We start from the raw sequence: 27235 nt of genomic DNA on the forward strand, positions 1-27235 counted from the left end.
TCAGTAGCTTCTTTGTTGGGCTGAGGGTAGGGTGGAGAGTGCTTACAAAATCCTACTTCGAACTATCCTGGGGTTGTGACAGGGGGAGAGTGGTTTGGAACTGGTGTAGTCTCCATGGGCTGTAATTCACTGAGCTGCCTTGGAGTAAAACTTAAAATCCAGGCATACCTATTGTGCCCAATAGAAACATGTGCAGCATATTTTGGTGGGTGTTGTAATTAAAGGCAATCAAAGATGTTTTTAGGTTCTTTGCATAGTAGAAACCACATGTTTTTTTAGTCCAAAAACAAGAGACATCCTTTGGTCCCATTTTCACATTTTCTATTACAAGATACCAGAATTTGACTTTTTTTTTCTTTCAACAGAGGACCACAGCCATCTATTAAAACTGGCTCTAATACTTGCAAATTGGGGACCAATCAACCCTGGAGACAAATTGGAAAATTGTACCAATGGAATTTCAGCAACTCCCACAATCTAGTGCACAATGCCACAGGCCTTAGAGCAGTCAGAATTTACTGCACCAAAGGGCCATGGGTCCATTCAATGAGACAAGATCCCCAAACTAATTTTAACAGAGTTTAGAGTCCAGCTTTGTTTTCTTCCAACTCCCCATCCCCTTCCTTCTGGGATTAAAAGAAGTTATATGGACTTTGTGGTGATGTTTTCTGCTATGTCAAATGTCTGGTATTCCATCTTTGGCAAAGTCAAAGGAGTGGGAAAGATGCGTTTCTGAAAGAAGGCAAACCACTGCACCCACAATGCTGCACATAGACTCACATCACTGCTGTACATCTACCATAATCCTTGGAAACATGCCGAGATAGTCCAGGGCACCACCAGCCACTGCGTTGTGACACATGGTTTTCAAAGCATTATTTACACAAAATAGGGAACACACTTCGGTCAAGCTTTGAAGCTCTGTTAGGGTCTCATGCACATTAAGGATTTAGTGACCACTGATATGTGGAATTCGTAGGGGCCATCATTTCATCAGAATGTTAGAATCCATCCCAGGGGCCCCTGCCTCCCCCCCTTTCTTCACACACAGTTGATGAAGGGGGGAAAAACATATCTGTTGGAATTCACCCCAAAACGGATGGAAATCTCGCCTGTGGTCTAGTTGCCACTGGAAAAGATATACAGTCAAATCTTGACTAACTGGAATGCTCAGCAATAATTTTTTTTTTTTGGTGCATTATATGACTTTATTAATGAACAGTGGACCATGGGGGGAAATTTTGTTTCAAGGGCTATTGGTGAATACTTTATTAGTCTCTGGGGCTACTTTCCTGCCTGAGTGACTTAGGGTAGTGGACATACTTGAATCTTTCCTTGGTTTTGGTTTATACTTATGTGTTTATACTTATGTGGCCTTTCCTCTGAAGAGCAATTCTTATTGTTTGATCCTCATAGATGTGGAAGTTGTAGGAGAACGAAGTCTGAGTGAGATAATGCAAACTACCTAGATTGCCCTGTTAGAAAAATTATTTTAACTCTCCAATGTGATTATTTTTTCCTTTGTTTTGTTTGTTTGTTCTTTGTAAAAGTGACAGGGAGCAAAAGTATACAGTTCTCATTGGCTAGATTCCAGTTAATCAGGCTTTACTGTAGATCAGTCTTTAAAAAAACAAAAGATATTAATTTATTTGTAAATTGAGCCCCTCCCCCTCCTAAACAGGAAGTAGGATATTTTAAATCAGCCTCAAAGTTTAAAGGATGTGAATGGTCATATAATCTGCTAAAAATGACATCAATTTCTATTCTAAAAGCTAGGATCAGGAGAGCTTTTAGGAAAAAGGCTTCTTTTAAAAGGGGGAAGTGGGAGAGGTGAGGGTGATTGGGTGACGAGTTTAATTTTCCAAATGCATGTTGGACAGTCCACTCATGCATTTTTTTTTTTCACTGCTAGTCAAATAAGACTATCTTCCAGAACCCTCAGTTTTAGGTTCCTTCTGTTGCAAACCTTTATAACCACATGTCACATTTCTGCTACATTCCAAAAGAAGCGTTGCAGAACCTTTAGAACAGTTGAATGTTTTGTGATGTCGTGCATGCAAAATCTACACATTTCAACATTTCAGCCAGTGTACGGGTAGCTCTTCCAAGGAGAAGAATTTGAGAGGGATGGGTACAATTTGGGTAAAGTTTGAGCACTTCTCGCCGGAAGAGCTCATCCCCTCTGTGTTGGGTGCAGCAGCAGCACCTTGTGACCCAATTTGGCAACTGGGGAGCAGTAGAGAGGGAGAATCTCTGTCATACTCTCTAACTTACAGAATGCTTGCTTGGGCCAAATTACCTGTCTCCTTCACTTCTGAAAAATCAAACCTTGCTATATGTGTTTCTCCTCTTCCAAACTTACCCGCAGCCTTTTTCTAAATCTGCAATTTTGGTTGGGGAAAATAAAGTTCCCTGGGGTGCCTCTTTCTTGAGACTAGTCTCTGTCTCAAGGTACACTTTCTGGAAAATGTTGAAACGTTCATCAATAAAAATTGCTGACAGTGAAGCTTTCACTGTAGTATGCCTGATTTTTAATGCATCAACAGTAACTTCCACTAATATCATCTATGCTATGAGATGAATGCATTGGAGACGGTATTGATCTGTTCTGCATGCCACATGCTCATCCTGTCTCTGAGCCTGGCAGGAATGAGCTTGTCAAGGCTTGGAGATGGGCCTTGGGAAACCAAAGCTTCAGGCAGGCAGGCAGCACCTACTTGTTACAGGGACACACACAAAGCCCGCAGAATTTTCCTAGGTCCGTCAAATTCTTTTCTGCTTCTTTCATGTCCTTATTGATTTGGTCCATCCCTTCCTCAATGCGTTCCAGTTGTTCTGATTAAACACAAGTATTTTATCCCCACAGAATGAAGCAGATGGAAAAGGACAAAGAAAAAAAAAGACAAAACTTCAGACATTCACTTTGACATTAAAAAAAGAAAAAAAAAAAAAAGAAGAAAGAAAACTGGACGCCACAGATTAGAGCTGGTACCCAGTACCTACTTGTTACAAGGACATATGAAAAGGCCACAGCATTTCCCTAAATCTTTTAAATTTTTCTCGGCCTCCTTCATGTCTTGGTTGATATGGTTCATGCCTTCTTCGACACGATCGAGTTGTTCTGGTTAGGACAAAGGGATGACAGTGTGGAATGAATTTTTTGGGGGTTTCCAACAGAACATGAGAAATGACTATGTGAAACAGAATTTGAAAGAGAAAGAGAGATACTACAATGCATTGTCCCAGAGGATGCATTGTTGTAGACTGCTGCCGCTGCCCTAGCAGGCATGGGTGGAAGGAAATGAACAAAAATGATGCTCAAAAATAGTTTGTAATTCAAACATGATGGGATGGGGTCGGGAGACCTGTTTGTTTCTCAGTGTCCAGGAAAACAGCACAGCATATTCACTTACTCAGACACCAGTGAAACCCAAGAGAAAGAAAAACAGGGTGTTAGTTTATGTTTTAGGCATACCAATTTAATGCCACTGGAGAAAGTATCTGTTTCAATTTTAAAATATCTACATCTTTTGGTTTTTTAAGCATCCTCAACTAGATAAAGGTAGACAACAGAATCCATTTCTTCTTTGGGGACAACAACAGTAGTGATCATTAGCAATGAGTACAGATCTTTTTTCTTCCCCTAGCAGTGGCTGTCTAACCAGAGGTAGCTCATGGTCTGCTCTTGGTTTTGCCTATTTCATTCATAGAAACTGTAAAAAAATAAAAAATAAAAAAAATAAAAAGGTAACATCAGTGCAGCAACATTGCAAGTACTGGAACATTTCAATTCCTCTCTCATCCTATGACTTCCTTGCTATGAAAGCTTTGGAAGACATGTCAATTGTCTGTCTCCTGATGTAGTCTCCACAACGGAGAGCATGCTAAATACGAAGCCCAGGCAGAGAGATCAGGGAGAATAAATGCCTCTTTGGAGGAGGGTTGATGGATTGGAACATAAGACAGTACTGTGTTATTGCTACCACAAAGCTGACGTTATTGTATCTAAGACATAGATCGATACTCATAAAAATGAATCAGACTTCTAGGTTGCTAGGGTTACATACACCAACTTGATTAATCTTTTAAAAGTTGTGTCACCAAACTGAGGTAGCTATAAGTTCAATGAAGGGATTTTTAAAACAGCTTTTAAGACCATTAAAGGAAAGCAGTAATGGATGTCTTGGCTGTCTAATTACAAAACCTAATTACATTCCCATTCCTTTTTTCCATCTGTATTTTCACGCATGCAATGAATGCCTATGCCTCCGGGAATAAAGGCATGCTTAGAATAAAACTGATAAGTACATTTCCAGCCTAAGGACATAAATAATCACGTAAAACAATTTCACATTAAGTTGTACCATGAAATTGTTATTGAAAAAACTAAGATAGGTTTGCTAGTGACTCATCTGAGATGAAATTTGGAAAATAAAATCCTATTGTGTTCTCTGTTGTGGGGTTAAGGAACAGAATTCAGCTTATTAAGAATTTCCTATTTCTGCTATGCATTTCAAATGACTGGTGAAAACAAAATTTCAGTGTTTATCCATCCATCATTGGATACCTGGAGGAAATAACTGTGTGGTGCTAGAGAACTTTGGCTGAATAAATACAGATACAGTGATGTCGTCACAAAAATCCTTAAAAGGGTTAATATATGTACATATTCCATCTATCTATCTATCTGGATGGCGATTCTTTTTTTAAAATTTATTTTTTTTTAGAGATAGGATCTCTCTCTGTTGCCTAGGCTGGAGTGCAGTAGGACTCACTGCAGCCTCGAACTCCTGGCCTCAAGTGATCCTCCCACTTCAGCCTCCCCAGTGGCTGGAACTACAGGCACATCATCATGCCTAGCCTAGATGGCAAGTCTTTACATTCCAGAAGAATTTTTTCTTTTCTAAAGGTTTTACTCCAGCTTTATTTTAGGAATGCAATATGTTAGTTTGTTAAATACTCAAGTTAGGGAACTGGTGGGGGAAACTCTGGTTAGGAAACTCAATATCATCAAATGAAGAACCATTATATGTGCAGACTGAAATCAGGATGTCAAATCTCAATGCGGTCATTGCTAATGGCTTCTGGGAGTGCTGGGCTGAGATCGGTTGGAGGGGATGTCTGGATTCAGAGGGAAGGAAGGCATGCTAGACTCAACGAATGACAGCTGCAATAAGCCACAAATTGTGGCTTGGGGATAACATATTCAGTTATCTGTCCTTCTTGAGTTAGAAAGTAAGTTAATAAATTTTTGGCCAAAATACTAACTCTCTGACAAGTTTTCAGGAACCCCAACCACTATGCCCCCAGGGATTAGGAGGTACCCTATAATATGCAAGTTGGCTCACAAGTGTTAGACCTCTGAACTGGAGAATTAAAATTAAAAGGTAAAAAACAAATAGGCAAGTCCAAATCCATATTTCTGAGAGCTGGGTTCTGGCATGGGTCACCAGTTTAATTTGGCAAAGATTTGACTAAAAAAAGGAAATTCTGAAGCTGAATTTGATTGAGAAAACTATTTCATACCTATCCATATCAGTTGAATGTATCTTTATATAAAAATTCTAAGCCGTTTAAAAAATATGGTGGGACCATTTTGTCACAGCAGTCTAACAATAGTATCCATTTATATAGAGTACTGAGTTATGTTTGTGGATACGTTTGGCATCCTGGGGCTTCATAGCACTTCAGTGATTTCTGTGAAGACATTTCTTAGGAAATGCTTAAAAATAATGTATTCATTCCATTCTGGGGTGGACAGCAGCATCTCTGAGGCTAGCACAATGCACCATCCAGGGTTGACTGCTTCTTACCTCCCTAAGCTTGTTTTTTGGCTGTTTTTATTTATACGTTGAGTCTGGGAGGAGAATAACATTTTGAGTTGAGACAGGTCTTCCAGTAGGAACATTACATGTTGAGGCAAGAGCTTGGGCTTTCTTTTGCCATTATGTTTGGATGACTAGTTATTTGTGATAGAGCCACTGATGGCAGGATGCTCAAGGATCTAAGTTTACACATATTTTCTACTTATCTCACCTAAGTAAGGTGACATGGGCCCTTAGAATCCTCAACCTGGTAGAAAACAGTAGAAGAATAGCAAGAATCAATGCTATTGACCTAGTGTGCAATATCCAGTTACAAGATGCTGCCTATATGATTTTCTTTTTCCTTACCATTGATAAACATATAGAGATTCATTTAAATAAATTTAAATAGCCAAATGTGACTACCATGTTGGATAGTGCAGCCTTAGTCATTCATAAAAGGTATTGGTGAGTGAAGTTTAGCAAGAGGGATATTTTCTCAAATGCTGCCTCATGGTGCCATGAACCTTTTAAGATAGTCCTCGTAAGATGATAGGATAGTCATCTGGCCCTCTGGATGGGGCTTTTCTTTGGCTTTCTTCTGCCAGGCAGTGGTCAGAGATAGTTCGTAGTTGATCCCAGGGGATGTCCCCAAAAGCCACATCTTCAGCATCAAAACAAACATATAAACCAGCGAAGACCAACAAAAGAAACAAGAGATATGAAGGTGAAAGCCCACATTAGTGCCTAGGACATTTCAGGGGATTTCTCTTTGGAGACAAGTTTTCTAGAGAAATGAAAGTCCTGGGGCTCAGGATATTTCCAGGGCTGTCTCTCATGCTCAGTGCTCCTTGGTGTCTCCTGATACCTGGGTATAAAACAAGAATCCCGTAAGGAATTTCCCAGTGCAACCATTAAGCTGGACAACCTGGAATGGTCTGGCCTGACCCCCACAGTGGTTGTAACGGTTCTTTAGAAGGATGGCTGTTTCTTGAGGCTCCTGTGCAGCTGTGGGGTGGAAATAGTCAATGCTTTTGGTGTTCAGGCACAGACAAAATTCGTAGAGCATAACTGAAGAGAAATTTTAAAGTAGTTACAGAGCTAAATAGCTAATAAACATGGCACATACAGAATTAAAATGCATTTAAGATGGCAGTGAAGATAGTTGTTGACTTATGCTCATCTGTCATTTTAAAAGGTCCTAAGCTCCTATTATAGTATAAATGGAATGTGTCCCACTTAAGACCAGGCGGAAAACGCCCACTTTTAGGGAGATTTACAGTTGCATGTTTCTTATCAGTATCAATCTATTCACTTCACCTCTGGTAAAACCCGCTATCCTTGTTCAATGGAGGAATGCCACATTTACTGTGGTATGGCCACAGTTGAAATGTTTTAACCAAGAACATTAATGATCCCATGGGGAAATCTGTCACACAGATATTGTATTCTGTTTTGTTTCATAGAGAATAATATATAGAGGATCCTGTGAATCATTTGTGCTAAAGCATTACATATTTTTGCATTTGTATGGGGATTTTGGCAAATCATATCTTTAGATTTTCTTCATCCAAGTACAATGACATTTTTAACTCAAGTAAGCAAGTGATTTACTTTCTATCTTTTTGATTTTGGGTTTGTCTATATTAGTTTCCATGTTTTTATGTCAATGCTTTCTAGTTGGGGGAAAAAGTCTCTATCTTGAATCTTTCCCAAATCTTCCTCCTTTTGCAATGACCCTTCCCCCTTCACATTACAAATTCTTAACTGAAAAAGTTAATAAGGCAGAACTGCTAATTATTTGTATATGTTTCAATTTTGCTCTGGAAATGAGGTGCCACTCTTCTATATGGGCACCTACTGTTTAATTTTTTTTTTTTTTACAAGCTACAACTTGTTGCATCCTGAGTGTCAAAGCCTATGTCACTGTTATGCAGATGGAGCCAGCAAATCTTATAATTACAGCAAACTCAGTTGGGGACTTCTGAGGACCGCCACTGCTATGGTAATACTGTCAACACAGACCTCCTCCATTGGGCTTTGTTATTTGTGTAAAAATTTTGACAATTTGTACTTTGAAAATTGGAGGGAAAGCACTGGGGTTGATGTGCGATTGTTTTTTCAAAAACTTTTTTCTTGATTTTTTTTTATTGATTGTTGTATATTTATTGAAAAAGTTCAGTGCATATAAATAATGTAAAACCAAAAGTCTTTAAATGACAGCCATGTGGGTGTTCCCCCTCTGAGCAGGAAAAGAGCCTTATGTCTGTTATCTATAAGGCAAATTTCTCCCAGTTTGAGCTTTATGCTTGGAGTTCATTTATGGTGGCCTATGCTGTGAATGAAGTTTACATTTTTATCTTTTCCATTAAAAAATAACTCAGGCGATTCAAAAGATTGTCTAATGCTTTCACAAAATATGAATAAAGAGAAAAACTTCTAAAAAATCTGCTTATTATGATAAAATTCAAAATGTAATCAAGTAGCTAACTTGTGGCTAGAATTATGTATAATATCACCATATAGCTAGATATATTGAGACAAGAAGAATTAGGCTATTACCCTTCTGTGTTGCACTTGAGAGTATAGAAATGCTATACCAAAATGCTGGCTGTCTGATTTTCATTGCTTCTAGCATATAATAATTTTAAAAACAGGCCAAATATTTCAACTGGTTCAATTTTCTATTTTCCAAATAATTCTCCTCTGCTTATATCCTATTAAAAATAGTTTCCATTATTTAAAGAATTCCCATAGTGACTTGGAAATCAAAACTGCCAGATACTGAATTAGAATGGTCAAGAAAGTGGGCAACATGACATACTATACTATCATTCTATCTAAGTACTATTAGAAGGAAACCAAATTTATTGGGAAAGTTTGGGCGTATGGAGAATAAGAGAATTCTCACACTGTCCAAAATACTATCGTTAAAAAAAATACAAACAAATGGCTTTTGCCTTCAAAGTTCTGTTACCCCAATAAATATAACAGAGAGTAGTACCATTCATTCAGTCATGAAGAAGGCCTTGACATTTTCATACATTTACTAATCTTTCCAACAGAGAAAGAGAAAAGCAAGATGAAAATTCTAGAACCCTCACATTCACGTACGTGCGTAACACATGTCAAAATGACCACCTGCATATGCACAAATAATTGAAAAAATGCACATTATTCAGATGAGGAATTGTTCTTACTGAAGAAATCTGAACTTACCTCCTTGTTCATCCAACATAACCAAAGTCCTGATACCAGCATCTTTACTCTACATTCCAATAATGGTAGCAAAGTTGAAAGGAGTTAGAGAGAGAAAAGAGAGAAAGAGACATCAGTAAGGGGACAATTAGCCCTAGAAGTGGAAAATGAAGAAGGACCAACAGAAAACAGGGAGGAAGGATGGTGAGAGCCTTGAGGGGTGGGGAGGGGTGTGCAGGAATGGGGGGCCTGCAGACTTGCTCTGGCAGCACTGCTCTGGGGCAGGAAGGAGAAGGGGATGTAGCATACTCTCTAGGGAGGAGGGCTGGGGATGGGGCTTGGCATGGGATTGAAATACACATACTTAACATGATACTGTCATTTTATATTTAGAAAATAAAAATGCCTATGGTTTCCATCGCATCAACCACATAAAACAAACCTTTCAAAATCTTCTAGACTGAATTTTCTTCTCTGGCATAATCTATCAGAGAGTCTCCATCAGGGAATTGGGGAGGGATTGCTCCACCGGGAAGATGTGCAAGAATCTTGCGGGGTGGCGAGAGGTTTTAAGTTTATCGGAAGAGAGCATGGCTTCACTAAGGTGGGGAAACACATTTCAAAAGGAAACTCGCCCTCCTATTTTCTCTCTATGGAGAGAAGTTCCGTGATATTTAGAAAAGGGATGGAGGTGAGGAATAAGGGCTCTTTATTCTGAAATCTAAAATTCTGCACAATGATATTAGTGTGAGAGAGTAATTCCTCTGCAAGCTTTACTGCAGTTCTTTTGTGCAGGCGAAGTCTTTAAAAGGCAGTCCTCATCTTGTTCCTTATTGTTCAAATAGACTGAACACTGTCTGAACCTCGGGCAGGAGGAGAGTGGGAGTTGGTGGGCAGGAGAAAAGGGACAAAGATACTCGCATCACTGCTACTTAGGAATCATCATTTCTAGGAATTCCAACCAGTTTAGACCACCCATTTTACAGAGTAACCGTTAATGAGTATAAAATGGCATTGCTCGCAGTTCGGATTAATTGCTTTTTTCAAGGAAAGCTCCTGGTAGCTCCCAGAATAAATTCTAAAAGAAGACCTGTCTCATAGCCTCATTTATTTGCTACTGACTTACTCTGAACTAAGAAAGAGAGAGATGTTAGTGGAGGCCAACAGAGGTTTTGTAAAAATATAGATAGTATTTTAGCAATTAAATTCCAATAGTGCTTCTAAAAAAAAAAAAACACCGAAAAATGATATCTGTGAGCTTTGATAAAGTCACCATTTTTGGAGAATGTATGCAGTTAATTTTCCAGGACACAAAAGCCTACCTCACCTCAGAGCACACTTTGATAGACGTTAGTGGTAAAGCCAGGATGTAGTTTGGAGACTGATGGCACAGGGTCACTCTAAGACTCACAGACAGCACAGATTCTTGAGCCAGACACTGGGCTGGAATCTTGGTGGTTTCATTTCCTAGCTGCGGGACTTCAGGCAAGTGTCCTAACTGCTCTGTGCTCCTTTGTAATACAGCAATAATAGCTAGCACCTCCTTGAATTTTTATGTGAATTAAATGAATTAATATGTGGAATGTGCTAGATTGGAGTCTGGCCTACAGTTAGCCTTACATAAGTGTTTCTAAAATAAATAGATTCCCAAAGTGCATCTACAGCAGGATATCTAGGCAAACTAAAAATATCAGCATTACCAACTATCATCAGAAGCTTCTAGACCACTAATTCTCTAACTTTAATGGACACATGAATCCCCTGCAGATGGGTCACCTAATAAGATTCTGAGTCAGCGGGACTGGGATAGAGCCCGAGATTTTTTTTATCTCTGACAGGCTCCATGATACAAGCAGCTGGTTCAGGGACCACACATTGAGTAGCAAGATTCTAGACCACAGAAGACGTCTCAACATTTTTTCCTTACATGTGTTGTTAAATGGACTTTTGTCTATATTAGCCTGCATTTTAATGACTTATTTGCCCTTTGCTGCATATTTTATCCATTTCTTGTGAGAGGAAATTATAAAAAGCAGGTGGCTGTTCAGGCATATATACTGTGACGATGCAAATTCTGGTGAGGACAGAGGCATCTTGGAGAGCACCTTCTCCTTGAGGACCCAATCAAAGCCACACAGGAATGAGATCCCTGCTCCATTCTCCTGGGGGCAGTGGATGGGAAAAAAGTTAGTGATTTTAGTTTGGTCAGTCCAGCTGCCATCTGTTTACACTTTCTTGATATTCTGTTCTATCCATTTATTTTTATAAGAAGCCCTGCAAGTATAATTTCATATTTGTCCAATTTGGTGCTGCATGTTTCAGCATTAGCATGATTCACAGAACTAATCTGAGGCAGCAAGATTGGGTTGCCCCAGTCTGGGAGAACAGCAGCAGAGAGCACTGATCTGGGAGTCAGGAAAGCTGGGCTGTGCTCTTAGCTCACTCAACCACCAACTAGTCATGAGACTAGGGAAGAATCTTCTGATCTTTCAGGATCTTTCCCTACCTTTAAAATAGGTGTAGAGGTGCCAAATCAGATTGTGTGGCTGATAGGTCGGTTCACTCACTCCCTGGCTCACTTGCTCTATTCAGTCATTCAATCAGTCAATCAATGTTTACTGAGCCTTTGCTCTGCCCTGGGCACTAAGGGGAAGGGGTAGACAAATGCTTGGCTTCTCAATGGTGCTGCTCAGTGTGAGAGACAATTTAATCAGGTGGGCAGAACTGCGATCTGGGAGTCAACAATGCTGAATTCCAGATCTATCTTTGTAGTCGTGGTTCTTTATAGTAACCTGTTTTGTGTCTCAGCTTCCCCAGCTGTCAAATGGGGACAATCACCTCTCCTTGCCACAGAAAAGCTACAGAATGTAAAGCCCTCTAAAAGTTCTCCTCTAGGGGAAGCTGTGCTAGGTTCAGAAGGAAATACACAAAGATGCAGGATTTAATTTCAGTAGAATCTCCATCAGTTTAGAATGAGCTGCTTTGTTTTCATAGACCATTTTGCTTTTTGTGGAATTCTCAAAGAAAAATAATTATGGCAGGAGTTGCTGGTGGAAGGGAAGTTAAGTGCTATGTGTAAGAATTTATGCTCTAAAAATTTAGGTAGACCCAGGCTTTCATTTCGAATCCGCCACTTCCAGCTGTGTGTCTCAAGCAAGCTACTTAACCACTGTATACCTTAATCTCCTCCACAGTAAAATAGAGATCAAAGTAGTTGTAAAGGGCAGCTACAAAGATTAAATTAGATAATAGAGGTTTGATGGTAATGATGATGACCTCTCGAAACACAATACCTGGCACATAGTAGGTGCTTAATAAATGTTAGAGCTTACATTTAGCTCCGATGCTTTGCTGATAGTTTTTATCAAAATAGCTGGACTGTTCTTTAGGGGTGTTGGAAGCTCAAGGAGAAGGGCAGGGATGAGGACAAGATTTCAGGGGAGGCAGAATATTACGTTTTCTTATTCCTTAAACAGTATTATGTTTTAGTAGCTAGGAAGCAAGAAGAGGTGGTTCTATTTTTATCTCAGCACAATTCTTGGTTTCTGTTTGAGATTGCTGGGAAAACAGCATACCTAAAAACAGGGGAGTTGGAGCTATGAGGAATTTTTTTTCTTTATCATTTCTTTTTCTTTATTTCTCTATTTTTAATTTTTAAAATTTTTACTTTTTTGCATATGAACTAAGACAATGTTTACAGAACGTTTCTAATCTTTCTTTTGTCATTCTGAGATGCTTTCCCTGAAGTCTGATACATTTGAGCTAAAACAGAACTCTCCAGGCCCTCTCTCATGTGCTCGAGTTCCAAAGGACCCTATATCTGCATATCTGCAAAGAACTGTCCAACCTGTATTTTTTCATTTTTAACAGAAAGTCTGGCATACCACAAACAGCGTTAGAATGCTTGTTCTCTTCCCATGGCCAAAGTGTCTTGAAAGATAAGGTGGAATAACAAAGGAAAGATGCTAAAAGATTCATGAAATGTTAGTAGTTCAATAACCACTCCATGGAAGCTGTGTTGTGCGTTTGAACTGGCCTGCCCTCACACAGCGTGGCTTTTCCTGGGCTTAGTTTTCATAGCTCAAGGCATTAATGTATAGACTTCATTTCCTGGGATCCAATACTCCCTCCTTGAAGATACCTTCATGATTCTCTCACCAGACTCAGTGTTCCCTCTTCTGTGCTCCTAAGGTAAATATGGCCTTGAAATTGGAGAGCTATTTACATATATGTTTCCTTGCAAGATATCAATTGACATCTCCCTTCCTATCCGCTGAGTTAAGCATTCCATAAATATTTGTTCAAATACATCTAACTCCCAATGGGGAACCAAGTGCTATGTGATTTCTAACCATGTTACCTACCTGTGGTATTCAGCTTTTCTGGACTTCTGCCATTGTCCTCTGTCTAACTTTATATTATCCTTGAAATGCTGGTGATGGCTTCTATTAAAAAGCTAGTTCCTACCCTAGCCATACTTTTTGTTACATCCTGGAGTCTACCGGGGATGGTGCAGAGTTGTATATTCTACTGAAAGTGGGATTGTTTGCCTTAGGGAGATTTTACAAGTTGAATAACCTTGCCTGTCTTTGCGAATGAATTTCTATACAGATTCAGCTCAATTCAAATTATATGGCACTGATGAATCTTGAGATCATGGGCAAGATCCTGGTATTTCAGTGCTCAGATTTTCCAAATGATTTCTGCCTTTGATGAATATTTAATGCCGACTCTCTTTAAAGAGAATTTCCTTTTTGATTGAAATACAGAATATCATCTGAATAGCCAATGTCCTAGACACCAGGGTGCTGGGCCATAAATATAAAATAACCCAGGAGGAAGTAAGAGCAAATCAATCTCCTCTGGCAATACATTGCTCACAGTTTCCTAAGGATGGAAAGTCTAATAGCCTCCTCTCATTTATTAGAGGTAGGAGATAGCTTCCATCTGTTTCACTTCTTGTTCTAAGATGCAGCTTCATGCTTGATTGAGAAACACTTCAGGAGAAACAAAAACGTATGATTTCAGAATCCTACTTCAATCAATAGAGCTTTTGAGATTCTTTTTTTTTTTTTCCTAGAATAAATTAGAGCAGACGCTCATTTTTCAAGGCTGGTCAACACTGCTTGCAATTTAAGAAGACACATGAAAAAGAAGCATCTGTGTCCCAAAGACTCTGACGGGTGAGGGACCAGCTCAAGGTGGTGTGTTCTTATTCATTTGTTTCACTGCTTTCCACAGTCTAGGCAGCGTTCCAACACTGCACAGGTGGGCGAACTGGTAACAGTTCTGGTATTTTAGAAATTTGCATCGCATGTGCATGCACGTAAACGAAAATGAAACGTTAGGTTGGAGGCTACGGTTGAAGGTCACAGAGATGTATTATGATAACAACATAATAATATACAATAAAGTAATTATGTCGGTTGACTTCTGGACTTCTTTCACGTTAACATCAGAGTTCCTGCAGGAATGTTGCTAACATTCGCTCCTTTCATTTTTTTCTGATGACAAATTGGGAGAGATTAAGTCTAGGCTGAGAGCCTTCGCCAGTGCTCCCAGATTTAGAATATCTGCCTCCTTCTTGGTCCTCAAGTATTTTTACATGAACAGTGTTCCCAGGACAGAACAAAAAAAAATCATCTCTCTTTATTTAGAGAGGGAAGGCTGCTTTTTACTGGGCTTAGGGCCTCCTCCTCACAGGTCTGCCTTCCTGTATGGCCCAATTTGTGCTACACTGCAGGCTTGAACTGTCATTTTTGTGTGTGTGTGTGTGTGTGTGTGTGTGATAAGAGATTTTGCTATGTGCACCCTACCCTGCCTCCTCCAATTTTCCCAGCTCCCTGGGGCGCTGATGCTTGCTACCTTCTTCCCACAGCCCCAGTGGCAATTCACATGCAGCCGTATTTCATTCCCAGGTGACAAACTTAAGCTATAGAAATAAGGGAAGATGTTAGCTCTCGTAGTGTGAGAGGTAGCTGCTTTTCCTTTTAGCCCTTGCAAAATTTATCTTTTTTTTTCCCTTTCATGTCACTGCATAAGCAATTTACAGTAGCATGAGGTGAGTTGGTTCATTTAATCATTCTGCTGGAAAAAACCCCAAGATCTCAGAAAATGATAATGACACATGAATTTATACATTGATAAGCAGTTTCAAAGCATCGCTAAAACAGCGTCTCACTGAATAAAAACTATTAGGCTTGTTTTATTAGGTTAAGATAAATATAGTCCAACCCATTCTTTTTCCACTTCATCTCTCCCAATGGACAAGTTCAATTAATCCATTTATTCTTCCTGGTTGACTGCTGCTCTACCAAATTGGAATGAGTGAGGTTTATTGCAAATGCCCTTTTGATTCCATTATTGCTATCTGCCCTATTTTACCCATTTAAAAATAGTTTGGGATTCATTAACCATACTTTGCAAATGGATGTTCAATCCAGAATCAGGAATGTAAAAGAGCTTCTGTGTTTATATTATTGGATTTGATATTTCCCTTTTGTTAAAGATTTTTCCTATTTGTCCATAAATTTTAGTGCCTGATTCTAAATATAGTAATTTTCTAAAAATGATATACCTATATGGATACATAGTTTTAAAAGTCTTCTATATGACTAAAGTCAGATCAGGATGTCAAGGTTAGATGTGATTTATAAGCATCAAAGTAATTAAAAATGAAGCTTTTATGTAGATAATTCCTTTGCATATTAAAAATTGTTCTGATTTTCTTCAAGTGATCCAATCTTTTGTAATTTCTTGGGAGCATTGATTGGGAAATTCCCAGACTATAAAGGTGGATAGGGTTGGGAGGGAAGGTGAATATGCTTTCATGGATACCTGGTAACTTAGATACTTCATCTCCCTCATCACGTGGCTTCCTGATAGGCTACATTAAAACTGAACTCAATGGGATCATGGCTGAGGGAAAGGCAGTAGGGTCTAGGCAAACAGGATGTCAGCATAAGGGATTAGTTTGTTCATCTTAAAATATGGACATTCCTTACCTCTTCAACCAGTTGCAGCATACGACGGGTGCTTTCCAGTGACTAAGATAGAAAAACATAAACATTATGAGTGCAAGATCCAGAGGTCTTGGAAAGTCAGAAATACTTTCTTCACTTGAGAAACACGAAGAATCCTCATCACGTATTCTTTTAAGTTTGCAAGTAAAACACAAAAAAATGTCATTCCGTTTTCAATGTCTTTCCTATCAGACTTTCTACAAGATCAGATTCCCTAAAGCGATTACATTCAAGCTTATCTTCGTAAAATCAAAACCATATGAAGCTGATCTTGATATCAAAGACAAAGTAATCTAGAAAAGATAATTTTGCATGCTCAGAATGCATGAAAAATTATCTCAAATACTCAGAGGACCCATTTGGTCCCTCTGGGCCAGGAATATTGAATTTTAAACACTGACATAATTTTTCATGAATTGAGATGAATATAACATCACGTTTCTTATAAACCTCGTAAAAACACAATTGGAATTTCTTATCAATACAAATTAAGCTGTTGCCTTAGGGTGAAAAAAATCAAGCATGTTTGAAATAACTCGCCTATAGAGACAGCTATAATAATTATCTTCATCCTTAGATTGAAAAAAAAAAACGAGAAGGGAAGTCTGAGCTCGGCGATGGTCCCTCAGGCACAGTGCTGTCACTTTTTTCTCATTTACTTTGAAACTACTAGAGCCCAACAACCAGTGGTTTCTCAAAGCTGTGCTTTTAAGTGACAAACCGATTTTGAACAAGATTCTGCAGGAACCTGAAGGATGGTAACATTCCTCAAAGAGCTGTCAGCAGACTGCCTTTTGAAATAGAATGGCTATATGCAGTGGTGTGCTGGCTGATGTTTAAGCTCCCCCCCCCAAAAAAAAAGAATATATAAATGTATTCAAGTTTATTTGATTAATATAAAGGATGAATACAATGTGCAAATAATGAAATATGTAATACTCTTTATTGTAAATTCCCTATAGCCAATTGATTCTCACAGAAAGCTTGTGTTGCTTTTTGGTGAACTCTTGTGTCCGTAGCTAACCATGTGATGAACAAGTGTGGTTCTGACATGACTGTTGGTTGGATGTTTTCACTTATGTTAATGAGTAAGAGGAAAATGAAACAATGAAGACATGTTGGAACATTTCTTATTTGTCAAGGACAAAAGTGATTTCTTTGCTTTAGAGAATCACAGTTTTCAAATACCAGAAGATTTCTCAATTTTTTGGTGTGTGATTCATTGTGTAATGACTGAAAACATGCACACTTTAAAGTTTAATCTGCATTATTAATATGTTCTCCACTTTCTTAAATCTATACAGTCAACAAAACAATAAATCAAGCCCTGATTTGTAGTGTTTGCAGGTTCCCATGGTATAAATATTCTTACTCTGATTTTTAACTATAACAAAATGTCACTGAATGTGAAGTTGGGAAAATATGCAGAAATACACCATTATATGGTATTCCCACCCTACAGATATAATGGCTATATCTCAAGAGCAGAGATAGTAGTAAAATGATTGTAAAATAATTAGAAAGAGATGAGTTTTTAGTATTTATTACTTTTGATTTTAATACAATCTAATTGCCAGCTTATATAATCCAATTTTATACAAGCTGGTTGTGTCTAGCAACCAGCTTGCAAAGTTCCCCAAAATGTTAACAATCAGCTCTTGGAATTGAGGCGGCTCTAGCACACCACTGAATGTAAGACACCCACAGACATTGCTTTTCTTAGCGGACCTTGACTTCTCAAGATTTCTAGAAATTGGGAGGTAGAGCCAAAACACTAAGCTGTATATAGATTTTATTATCAACCCATTCTGGTCTGCAGAGACCTTAGGTATATAAGAAATCAAAATCATATCCCTCCGTTTCTTTTTTAATTGAGACATTAGAATAAGCCCTTTTCCCACCTGAACCTTAATGAGACAAACCACTCAGGCCCCCATCTTTTGTCTCCCTTCCCAGGTCTCCATCCCTCACCTCATCGGCCAGCTGGTCAGCCCTTCGCTGCATCTCCTCCAGCTCATTGCGCATGTCAGCGTCTTCGGCCATGGTAGCGGTGGGGGGTGGCTGGGCGCCTGGCCTGGGGGGTCAGTGATGTATTTGGCCCTGGAACCTGGAAAGAAGCAGATTTGAAAGCATGAGAGCTTATATGTGTGCGTGTAGGTCTGTGCCAAGAGCGGAAGATCTGAATGACCCACACTCTGTCATGACCCATGGCTCTGTCACCTTCTGAACTTGAAGCCACACCCAGACAAGAGTCAACAGAATCATGGTATTTCTCCAGAAGGCTCCATGAATACAAATTTGCCAACTTTACCATGGAGATCAATAGATACTACCTATGAAGTATTTTTAAAGACACAACCATTCAAGGGTTGGGAATGATGGGATGGAAGAATGTGGTTTTGGGTTTGTACACTTTTAATGTCACATTTCTTTATTTTATTTTTTCTTTGTTTAAAACAGCTTTATTGTGGTATAATTGACGCACAGTCAACCCCACATATTTGGATTGTACAATTTGAGAAGCTTTGACATATGTATTCATCCAGGAAACCATGACCACAATAAAGAAAATGAATGTATCCATCACTCCCAAAAGTTTTCTTATGCTCTTAGTATTCCTACCTACCCATTGCTTCCCTCCCTAGACCACCTCACCTTTAACCCCAGAAGACTGCTGATCTACTTTCTGTCACTAGAAATTATTTTGCATTTCTTAGAATTTTATATAATTGAAATTATATAGTATATATTTTGTCTGCCTTCTTTGACTTAGCACAGATATCTTGAGATTTATCCATGATGTAGCATGTATTAACAATTCATTCCTTTTTGTCATTGAGTAGCATTCCATTGTATTTAGAGGTGTTTAGAAGCAAAAGGCAAAAAACCTTTCATCTCCTTCAAGTCATCAGAGATTGCTAACCAGGCTTGTGCAGAGGTGAGCCGCTATCCCCTCAAAGAGGGATGAGTGCTTGGCCCTGAAATGTGACCAGTCTATTTCTTGGCTACTCTCTTGCAATCCCATATGATGCAAATTACAGGTAGCAAGACTGAGGTCCCTCCAGAGCAAACTCATCCCTCCCTCCCTCCTTTCTCACATCCTTCCTTCCTTCTCAAGTATTTGTTGAGCACCTGTAGTATGCCAGAACAGTGTTAGGCATTAGGAATATAGTGACAAGTAAGACACGAAGTTCACTGCCTTTACAGAACTACAGTGTGATCGGGAAGATGGAAGTGAAAGAAGGAAATTAGATGGGTCAGTGTGAAGTAAGTACACTAGGGGACATGCCTGGTGCTATGGGTGCCCACGGTTTTGCAGGAGGCCTCCTTAAGGAAGCCATGTCCCCAGGAATAGCCATTAGAGGGAAGGAGTGAAGGGCCTGCAGAAGGGTTTCAGATGATAAGTATTTGATGTGGGGAAGACTTCTCTGTGAGTAGCACATTTGTGGAAGGCGTAGGCTCTTGTCTTGTGGCTGAGATGGCCAACTGTGCACTGGAATTTATCCTGCCTCTTGCATGGTGGAGCATGGTCTCTGGGAAACAGCTGTCCCAGCCAGGAATTATATTTCCAATCCCTATGTCAAGGAGGTGGTGCCATGTGACTAGAGACGGTCTGTGAATTGTAGCAGAATGTTGTGTGTCCCTGTTAGAGTAAGGCAGTTCAGAAGTAGATATTCTATTCCCTCTCTTTCCCCTTCTGCCAGAAAAACAGGGCTCTAGAGGATGGCTGAGCCACGAGACAGCGGCAGATTGGGGCCTCTGCATCCCTGCATGGAGAGAAGTTGACTGTTGGCCAGAAATGCCTGAACTCTTAGATGAGCAAACAATATACTTCTATCGCGTTACACTACTGAAAACACAAGGGGTTAGTTTTGTTATAGCAGCTGTTATTATACTCACGAATAAAGGCCTGAAGAAACTTAAGATGGAATCGAAACACTGCATATGAGTATGATTTTCGAACCAAAAACTTATTTGTGTTTGTGCTTCTATTGAAAACTGAAGCCGGGAGAGGAAATTAGATTTAGGCCCTTGGGGCAATACCATGTTTGTATTATTGTTTGTATGAGAATTACTTTTTGCAAAAATAAAAGTGAAAATTCTTTATCAAAAAATCAGGAACATATTTATTCTTTATCAAAAAATCAGGGCAAGGGCACAAAAGTTCACAGAAAGGGCCCTTGAGCTGAGCCTCAGGGAGGGGGCTCTGAGATCTCATCTCCCAGATCCACGTTTGTACCGCTTTCTCAACTGCTAAGGCTGAATGCCTATGAGGTTTTAATTTAGCACATATTATTAGGATCTTTCATATGTGTCACTTTTGTTAAAGAAGTTATACTATTGAAGCGTTCTTAGGAGGACTCTAAATTGAAACTTATTTAGAGATAATAGACTTCATTGTTCTTTTCTACCCATTGATTCTTGGGCAAAGCATCAAATATGAAATCCGAGTAAAAAAGGAAGTAAAAAAGCTTCAGGGCTGCATTCTACCACTGGCATTAAAAAATAAGGTAATATGCTTATGTTAGGTTAGTTTTATGGGCAGTCATTTAAAAAATTGACAGAGCATTTTACTATGCACCTGCTAATTTTCCAAACGCCTGCTCTGGCCACCAGAATGTGTGCTCACAATATAATGTAGAGCTGTAAAGACTTTATGTTATACTTAAATATGGGTCTCTACTGTAAAAATTAGGGATCTAGAAAACAGAAACTGGGAGGTATTTATACCAAGTCGCTCAAGATGAGCAGGAACAAAATCCCAATGTTCGTCTGAGAGACCAGAAATCTGTCCTCCACAATAAAATGGTAGACCCTTGGGGAAGGTGAGTAGACGGTGGGTCGTAGCTTAGTGGAGTGGACAAAAGCTTTGCTGTCTGAAAGACCTGGTTTGGACTGTTGGCTCTGGCATACAGAAGCTGGGTGGCTCTGGGCAAGTTCATCACCATCTCTGAGCCTTCGTTTTCATAACAGGACAAACACAGTGCCAACCTCACTGGGTTGTCAAGGAGAATAAATTCTAGAAAGTTCTGACCAACCTTGTTTGTAAGGATGTGGGGGCTTAATATTCAGAAAGCCTTGCTCATTCCGGGTAGGCACATACCCTTTGCTAAGAGTGGAACAAATCCAGTGTTTGTTAATTGGCTTTCCTTTCCTAACTGCTGGGCGCCAGGCATGTGGCTCTGGCGCTGAGAACCCATGGAAGCCGGAAACCAGGGAAACCAGCAGTCTCTAGGCAGCATCCCTCACAGGATTACCACCAGGAGACAAACACCAACTCCTTCTGGCCCTGTTCTCCGTCTTCCTACTTTGCTGCTGGGTTCCTTGGGGGAACATCTGCCTTCAGGTTAAGCAAGCATCCTTTGAACAGACCAGTTTATTCGAAGGCAGGGATCCGTGGGCTCTCAGACCTCTGGCACTATTGCTATTTCCCACGCCTCTAGGTCTATTTGCTGGCGGATGTCTGTGTGCTCTCTCTTTCTCTCCCTCTTTCACACGCACATACACACATACTCAAGTCGCATGTGTTTCCTTGGCAATCTCCCCTCGAAGTTGCTATTCTCAGCATGTGAAGAACAGCTGTAGGGCCCCTGGCTCTGGGATGACAGCCACCTATCCAGGTGTGGCTGATGGGCAGTTGGCAGGATGGCAGAGAAGCTACGTACTTGGCAGATAGCCTTGATTTCGTCACTTTCATGGTTCTCCCAAGAGCTCTCATACCTTTTTGTCCTGCTCTAAAATGTTGGGATATGCCTGTAATTTGGGAGGAGGGCTGACGAATCGGACAGATTTGAAATACACAGCGTTGCAAAGCTGGAAAAGCAATGTCCTCTCTGCTAACAAGATCTGGGGAGTGGTCACTGCATGCACCTGCAGATCTTCTGTTGGGATGTTTATTGCTAGTGTTCGATAAATTGTTCCCATAAACCCTAAACCCATGCATGTTAGCATCCTAACACACAGCAACTGAAGAGCCATAACGATATTGATTAACAGTAATTTTGGTAGCTGAAAGGATGTTAATAGTGAAATGATATTTATTTTCAAGGTAGCCTATAATACATCACTCACATTAACACATTAAACCACCATCCTATGTGTTGCTCAAGCTGGTAATGAGGCCCCAACCAGCAAAACCTACTTAGTAAGGGAAGAAACTAGGACGTAGAGCCTCAAAACTATCCTCTGAGGCTTTGATGGAAGACAATCAATCTCCCAGTCCATTAAGGGCCCCAAAGTATCTTATCAATTATCCAAAATCAGTGCTTACTGAAGGCTCTGGCCACTCACGGGTGTTCAATTCATGTCAATTGACTTGTTGAATGAATGACTAAATGCACGGTTCTGACATCCCCAGGGAGCATTTAATATTTCCAAATCAACACATTTCGAGGTGTGGTCTAGGACAGTGCTTCTTAAACTTCCATGGCAGTCAGAATAACCAGAGACCTTATTAGAACAGATGGCCAGGCTCTGCCCTCAGGGATTCTGATTCAGTTGGTCTGAAATGGGGTCCCAGAGTCTGCATTTCTAACAAGCCCCCAGATGATGCTGATATTGCTGGTCTACAGAGCACACGTTAGGTAGCTCCGATCTACAGAACCCCGTCTCCTGGGATGTCAATAATTGCCACCAAGTGGGGTTGGGGGAAGGTCTATAGTTATATGTGAGTGGAGAAACAGCAAGCTAAATTAACCAGAGGCCTCAAGGGAATTAGGGCCCATGGGCCAAATCCAGCTTGCCACCTATTTTTGTAACGGTCTTGAGCTGAGGATGATGTTTACTTTTTTTTTTTAGAAACAGGATCTCACTTTGTTATAGGTTGGAGTGCAAGGGTGCAATCATAGCTCATTGTAACTTTGAACTCCCGGGCTCAAGCCTCCTGAGTAGCTGGGACTACTAGCAGTAGTGCCACCATGCCTGGCTAACTTTTTTTTAGTTTTTGTAGAGACAGGGTCTTGCCATGTTGCCCAAGCTGGTCTCAAACTCTTGGCCTCAAGCGATCCTCCCTCCTCAGCCTCCCAAAGTTCTGAGATTACAAATGTGAGTCATCGCACCCAGCCAGTTTTTACATTTTTAAATGGTTAAAAAGACTCAGAGAAGGAACTATGTGACAAGTGAAAATTATATGAAATTCAAATTTCAGGGCCCATAAATGAAGTTTTACTGGAGCACTCACACACCCATTGGCTTGCCTGTTGTCAGTGGCTCCTTTCACACTACAGAGTTGAGTGGTTGCAACAGAGATCATATAGCCCCCAAAACTGAAAGTATTTACTACCCGGCTCTATACAGAAGATATTTGCAGATCCTTGGCCTAAAAAAAAGTTAAACAGAAATCCTTAAATGTTCCTTATCAGTTTTTACTATCCCCAGGGCATTGTACATTTCCTATAGACAGACACAGTGTAGGGTATTTTTTTCTGTTCATGTTTGTCTGTAAAACTCCCTTTTCATGGAGTTTCCCATAGTGTGGTTAGTGTTTCCTGCAATATATTTTAAAACAAGAAATGATGCATGGAGTAAAAAAAAACAAAAACAAAATTGCCTGTGACTATTCCTACTGGATTTGAGAATTGTAAATCTGATTTAATCTGCACCATTAATCGCAAGGTTATGGGGTGCCCTCACAGGCCTGATAAAGATTCCTAATTTCCATGACCAGCTACAGACAGAGTTTCCCTCCCTCCGTAGCAGTACTGGGCCATTTACATCAGGGACAGAGACATCCAAAGGTCTGTCACTGTTGAGGTACGTGGCACAAAGTGGGCAGGCTACAGTTATTTTTGGTGTCTAGGGCAATCTGAAAAGCAGGGGACAAATGGAGTGCAGAGAAAACCTTTTATCCCTTTCAAGGGGCTTACTTAGTTAGGTGCATTGGGGTAAAACTGCCTTCTGAATGCAGAGTCTGTATTCAACCATGAGGCCTGGGCCCAGGAGGAGAGGTGAGTGTGGATACAGCAGTGTGTGCTTTCTGATAAACATGGCGGATAGAGACACAGCTATTATGCTGAGGACAGCGGCCATCAGTCCCAGTGCCATAGGATGGGAACATCTGCAGAAAGGTGTAAGGAGAGTGCACCCTGAGCTGATATCTATTTCCATGTTTCCTCTTTTAACTAATAAAACCAAGAAATTTATATAAATCAACACCTATCAGCTGAATTATGATAGAGAGCTGAAACCTACATTTTAATGTGAGTTAATGTAAGTTTCAACTCCCTATGATAATTACTTGAATGAAGCTTCTGCAGGGTAGATCTTTCTCCTCTTCTAGACCCTGCCTGATTTCTGGTGGAGATATACTTTTAAATTCAACAAAAATTTAGGAATACTCCCTATATTCAACAAAGCCCAAAGAACAAAGGGACATTATAAATCAAGTTGGACAACTCTCTTTATATATTGATAATAATCATGTTAGCTACACTTATGGAGGCCTTGCTCTTTGCTGGGCACTATTTTGAGTGCTCTTATATAATACATAACCTTACACAAGCCTTACAATGACACATGGTGTACACATGATGACTATCACCCCTCTTTGTAGATTAGGAAACTGAGGTTAATTTTAGCTATTAACATTTGATTAAATTTCAGATCAGAGTTTGGGTCACTTAAAAAAATTTCAAAGCATATTTATTCTCAAAGCAAGATATGTGGATATTTTATCTTTTCATTGAAAACTGGGGGCTATTTTATTTTTAGTTTCATTTACATATTGGAAAATATTACAGAGTGGTTTGACAGGTACATCTCAGTATGTCTCAGTTTTTGATATTATTTAATACCTCTAGCCATGTATTTAATCTCTGATTCTCCCACCCCCCACTTTTATTCTTATTTCTCCTTTCTTCCTAAGATGTGTCATTGTCTTGTTCTTGTTATATCTCTTTCAATTGACATATCATTAATTTATTTTGTTTTTCTTGTTTTGGTACAGTATACTTAGTGCTATAAATTGTCCTCTATGTGTTACTGTGGCTGTACCCTACAGGTTTTTGGCATATAGAATGTCTTTTGGTATTTATTTTTATACAGTTTTAAACTTCAGTTTTAATTTCCTCTTTAACTCAAGAGTTATTTGAAGTGTGATTTTTAAATTTAAATATTAGAGTGCTGTGTTTTTTGTAATTTCTAATTTTACTTTCATTATGGTGAGTGAAGGTGGTCCATATGACTTTTGTTTTTTGGAATTTATTCAGATTTCTTTTGTGCTCTAACACTCAGCTGATTTTTGTGAGTGTTTAATTTGTGTTTGAAAAGAAAGTCTATTCTGTCTTTGACTCTCTCTACCTACCTACCTACATCAAATCAAGCAGAAAAGGAAGGTGTATGTTTTACTCAAACTCCCTAAATTCCTTGGTTAACTCGATCTAATGATTTCTGTAAGGGGTGTGTTCAGTTCTCCTACAGGGACTGTAGCTTTATCAATTTCTTCTTCTATTTCAGCCCAGTTTTACCGTTTACATTTTGCAGCTGTACTGTCATATATTTATAGGTCCATGATTGTTACCTTTTCACGGTGGATTGCAGCTTTCATCACTGTTGAAGATTAGTATTGCTACCATAACACACCATTTCACAATGCTATTTATGTTGCACAACTTTGATCAAACGCAATCAAATCAAATATTCACTTATCTTAGCCTTTATCCCTCTCATCTTCATAAACCAAACCAAAACAACAGCAACAGCATCAAACCAGTATTAAGCATCTAAATTTTATGGGTTCACGTGCTCTCATTTGGTTTAAGGCTCAGGCTCTAACAGGAGGTCAGTCATCTTTTTCCTCTGGGTTTGTATTCTCACCCTCCAGAAAAAGCCAGTATAGGATCTGTTTGAGGGCTAATGATCTCTTCCCCCTGCTGTAATAGCATGAGAAGATGAACGAGAGCTATTATTGTCAATGGATGAAATTTCTCCTTGAAGTTAATGCAACTGTGAGATGCAAAGTGCCCACTCTAAGGCAATAGTTAAGACAGTGATTGCTGTGGAGACAACTCCCTGGTTGTCAAGACATTATTCATAATAATAGTTATTTATCAAGAACTTGCCATGTGATAGGAATCAAACCAGGAACTTTATGTAAAACTATGGGGTTTATGTAGAAATCCCAAACCTTTGCTGCTCCAAACGTGGTCCCCAGACTAGCATCAGCCTCACCTGGGAGCTTGTTAGAACTACACAACCCAAGGCTCCACCCCAGACCTGCCAGTTCAGATCACTTTCTCAACAAGATCCCAGGCATTAAAAATTTGAGAAATAGCACCTCAAACCACATTATCTCCATAGTAAGCATGAAAAAAATGAAATACAAATTGACTTGATAACCAACCAAGATCTCAGAGCTGGTAAGTGGAAGAGGCTGAGCTTCCCACCTTGAGAAAGACTCTATTTTTTGTTTTCACTCTTGATGGTGCATTGTTATTTTAATCCCCCCAGTTCACATGTTCTGCAGACTTCCAGCATCCTTTGCTTCCCAAGTGACTGGAAGCTCTGGGGGGCTATGGGTTGTAAGTGTGTCCCAGCAGTGCCCTGCCTGGGCCAGTGGACAGTCTGGCTGATTTCCACAAGACAAAGTCTTTTATTCAGAAAACAAAAGGAAGATGGTTATGAGAAAAAGCACAGTGGAGATTTTCCATCTTTCCCAAATAACAGAGTCTCTGAAAGCTAAGACTTCTTTAAGATAATCAGAGAAAGAAAACACTGAGGATTTTGAATATTGGAAACTCTATGGATGGTCCTGATATAAATTATTCTACTTCCTCTGAAAATGATAATTAAAATTCATGTCTTACTGCTAAACTAAGGACCAGAGAGCAAAGAATACTTTTAGCAGATGACATGTAGCAAGCTTCTGTTAACACTTCTATTATTAATAATAGTCATTCCTTAAATCTTCTATATCCATGGTTGTAAATTTTTAAAAGTGTGGAATGGACTTGGCTCCCTATTATTATATTTTGAATATTCTTGCACATGAAATTCAATCTCCTGTTCTGTTCACAGTGGGTGCTACTGGGTTCAATCAATTTCCTAGTTAAATCAAAAGATTATATTTCAAATATGATAACTACACGGTTCATGAGTGAACTGATTTGCCATCTGGCATCCATTTTACTCCCATTTTCTGGTTAATGGATTAGGTCACAAGTGCTCACAACAGGACTTCTTAGTAGCATGGTCTCCTTGCATCAAAATCTTTTT

The 27235-nt window shown here is 39.5% G+C and overlaps 1 protein-coding gene and 1 long non-coding RNA gene across 3 annotated transcripts in view; one reads left to right on the plus strand and one right to left on the minus strand.

Annotated features, from left to right (window-relative positions):
- The window catches only part of LOC109729678 (uncharacterized), a 28410-nt gene extending 25454 nt beyond the window's left edge, over positions 1-2956 (plus strand). The window contains exon 3 of the long non-coding RNA XR_012923701.1: positions 2867-2956. This is a non-coding gene — a long non-coding RNA (uncharacterized LOC109729678). The remainder of the gene's footprint in view (positions 1-2866) is intronic.
- Positions 1-27235, minus strand: part of SNAP25 (synaptosome associated protein 25) — an 81207-nt gene that overhangs the window by 11067 nt on the left and 42905 nt on the right. Inside the window, exons 2-5 of one of the 2 annotated variants that reach the window (XM_012780818.3) lie at positions 17996-18131; positions 16007-16048; positions 9024-9072; positions 3004-3121 (exon numbers count right to left, since the gene is read on the minus strand). In XM_012780818.3, coding sequence (XP_012636272.1) covers positions 3004-3121; positions 9024-9072; positions 16007-16048; positions 17996-18067 — 281 coding nt within the window. In that variant the 5' untranslated portion in view covers positions 18068-18131. Of the gene's footprint in view, positions 1-2717; positions 2836-3003; positions 3122-9023; positions 9073-16006; positions 16049-17995; positions 18132-27235 lie in introns of both variants that reach the window. The other variant, XM_012780816.3, reaches the window with a different exon arrangement.

The sequence above is a fragment of the Microcebus murinus genome, chromosome 16, assembly GCF_040939455.1.
Source record: "Microcebus murinus isolate Inina chromosome 16, M.murinus_Inina_mat1.0, whole genome shotgun sequence".
NCBI classification, from domain to species: domain Eukaryota; kingdom Metazoa; phylum Chordata; class Mammalia; order Primates; family Cheirogaleidae; genus Microcebus; species Microcebus murinus.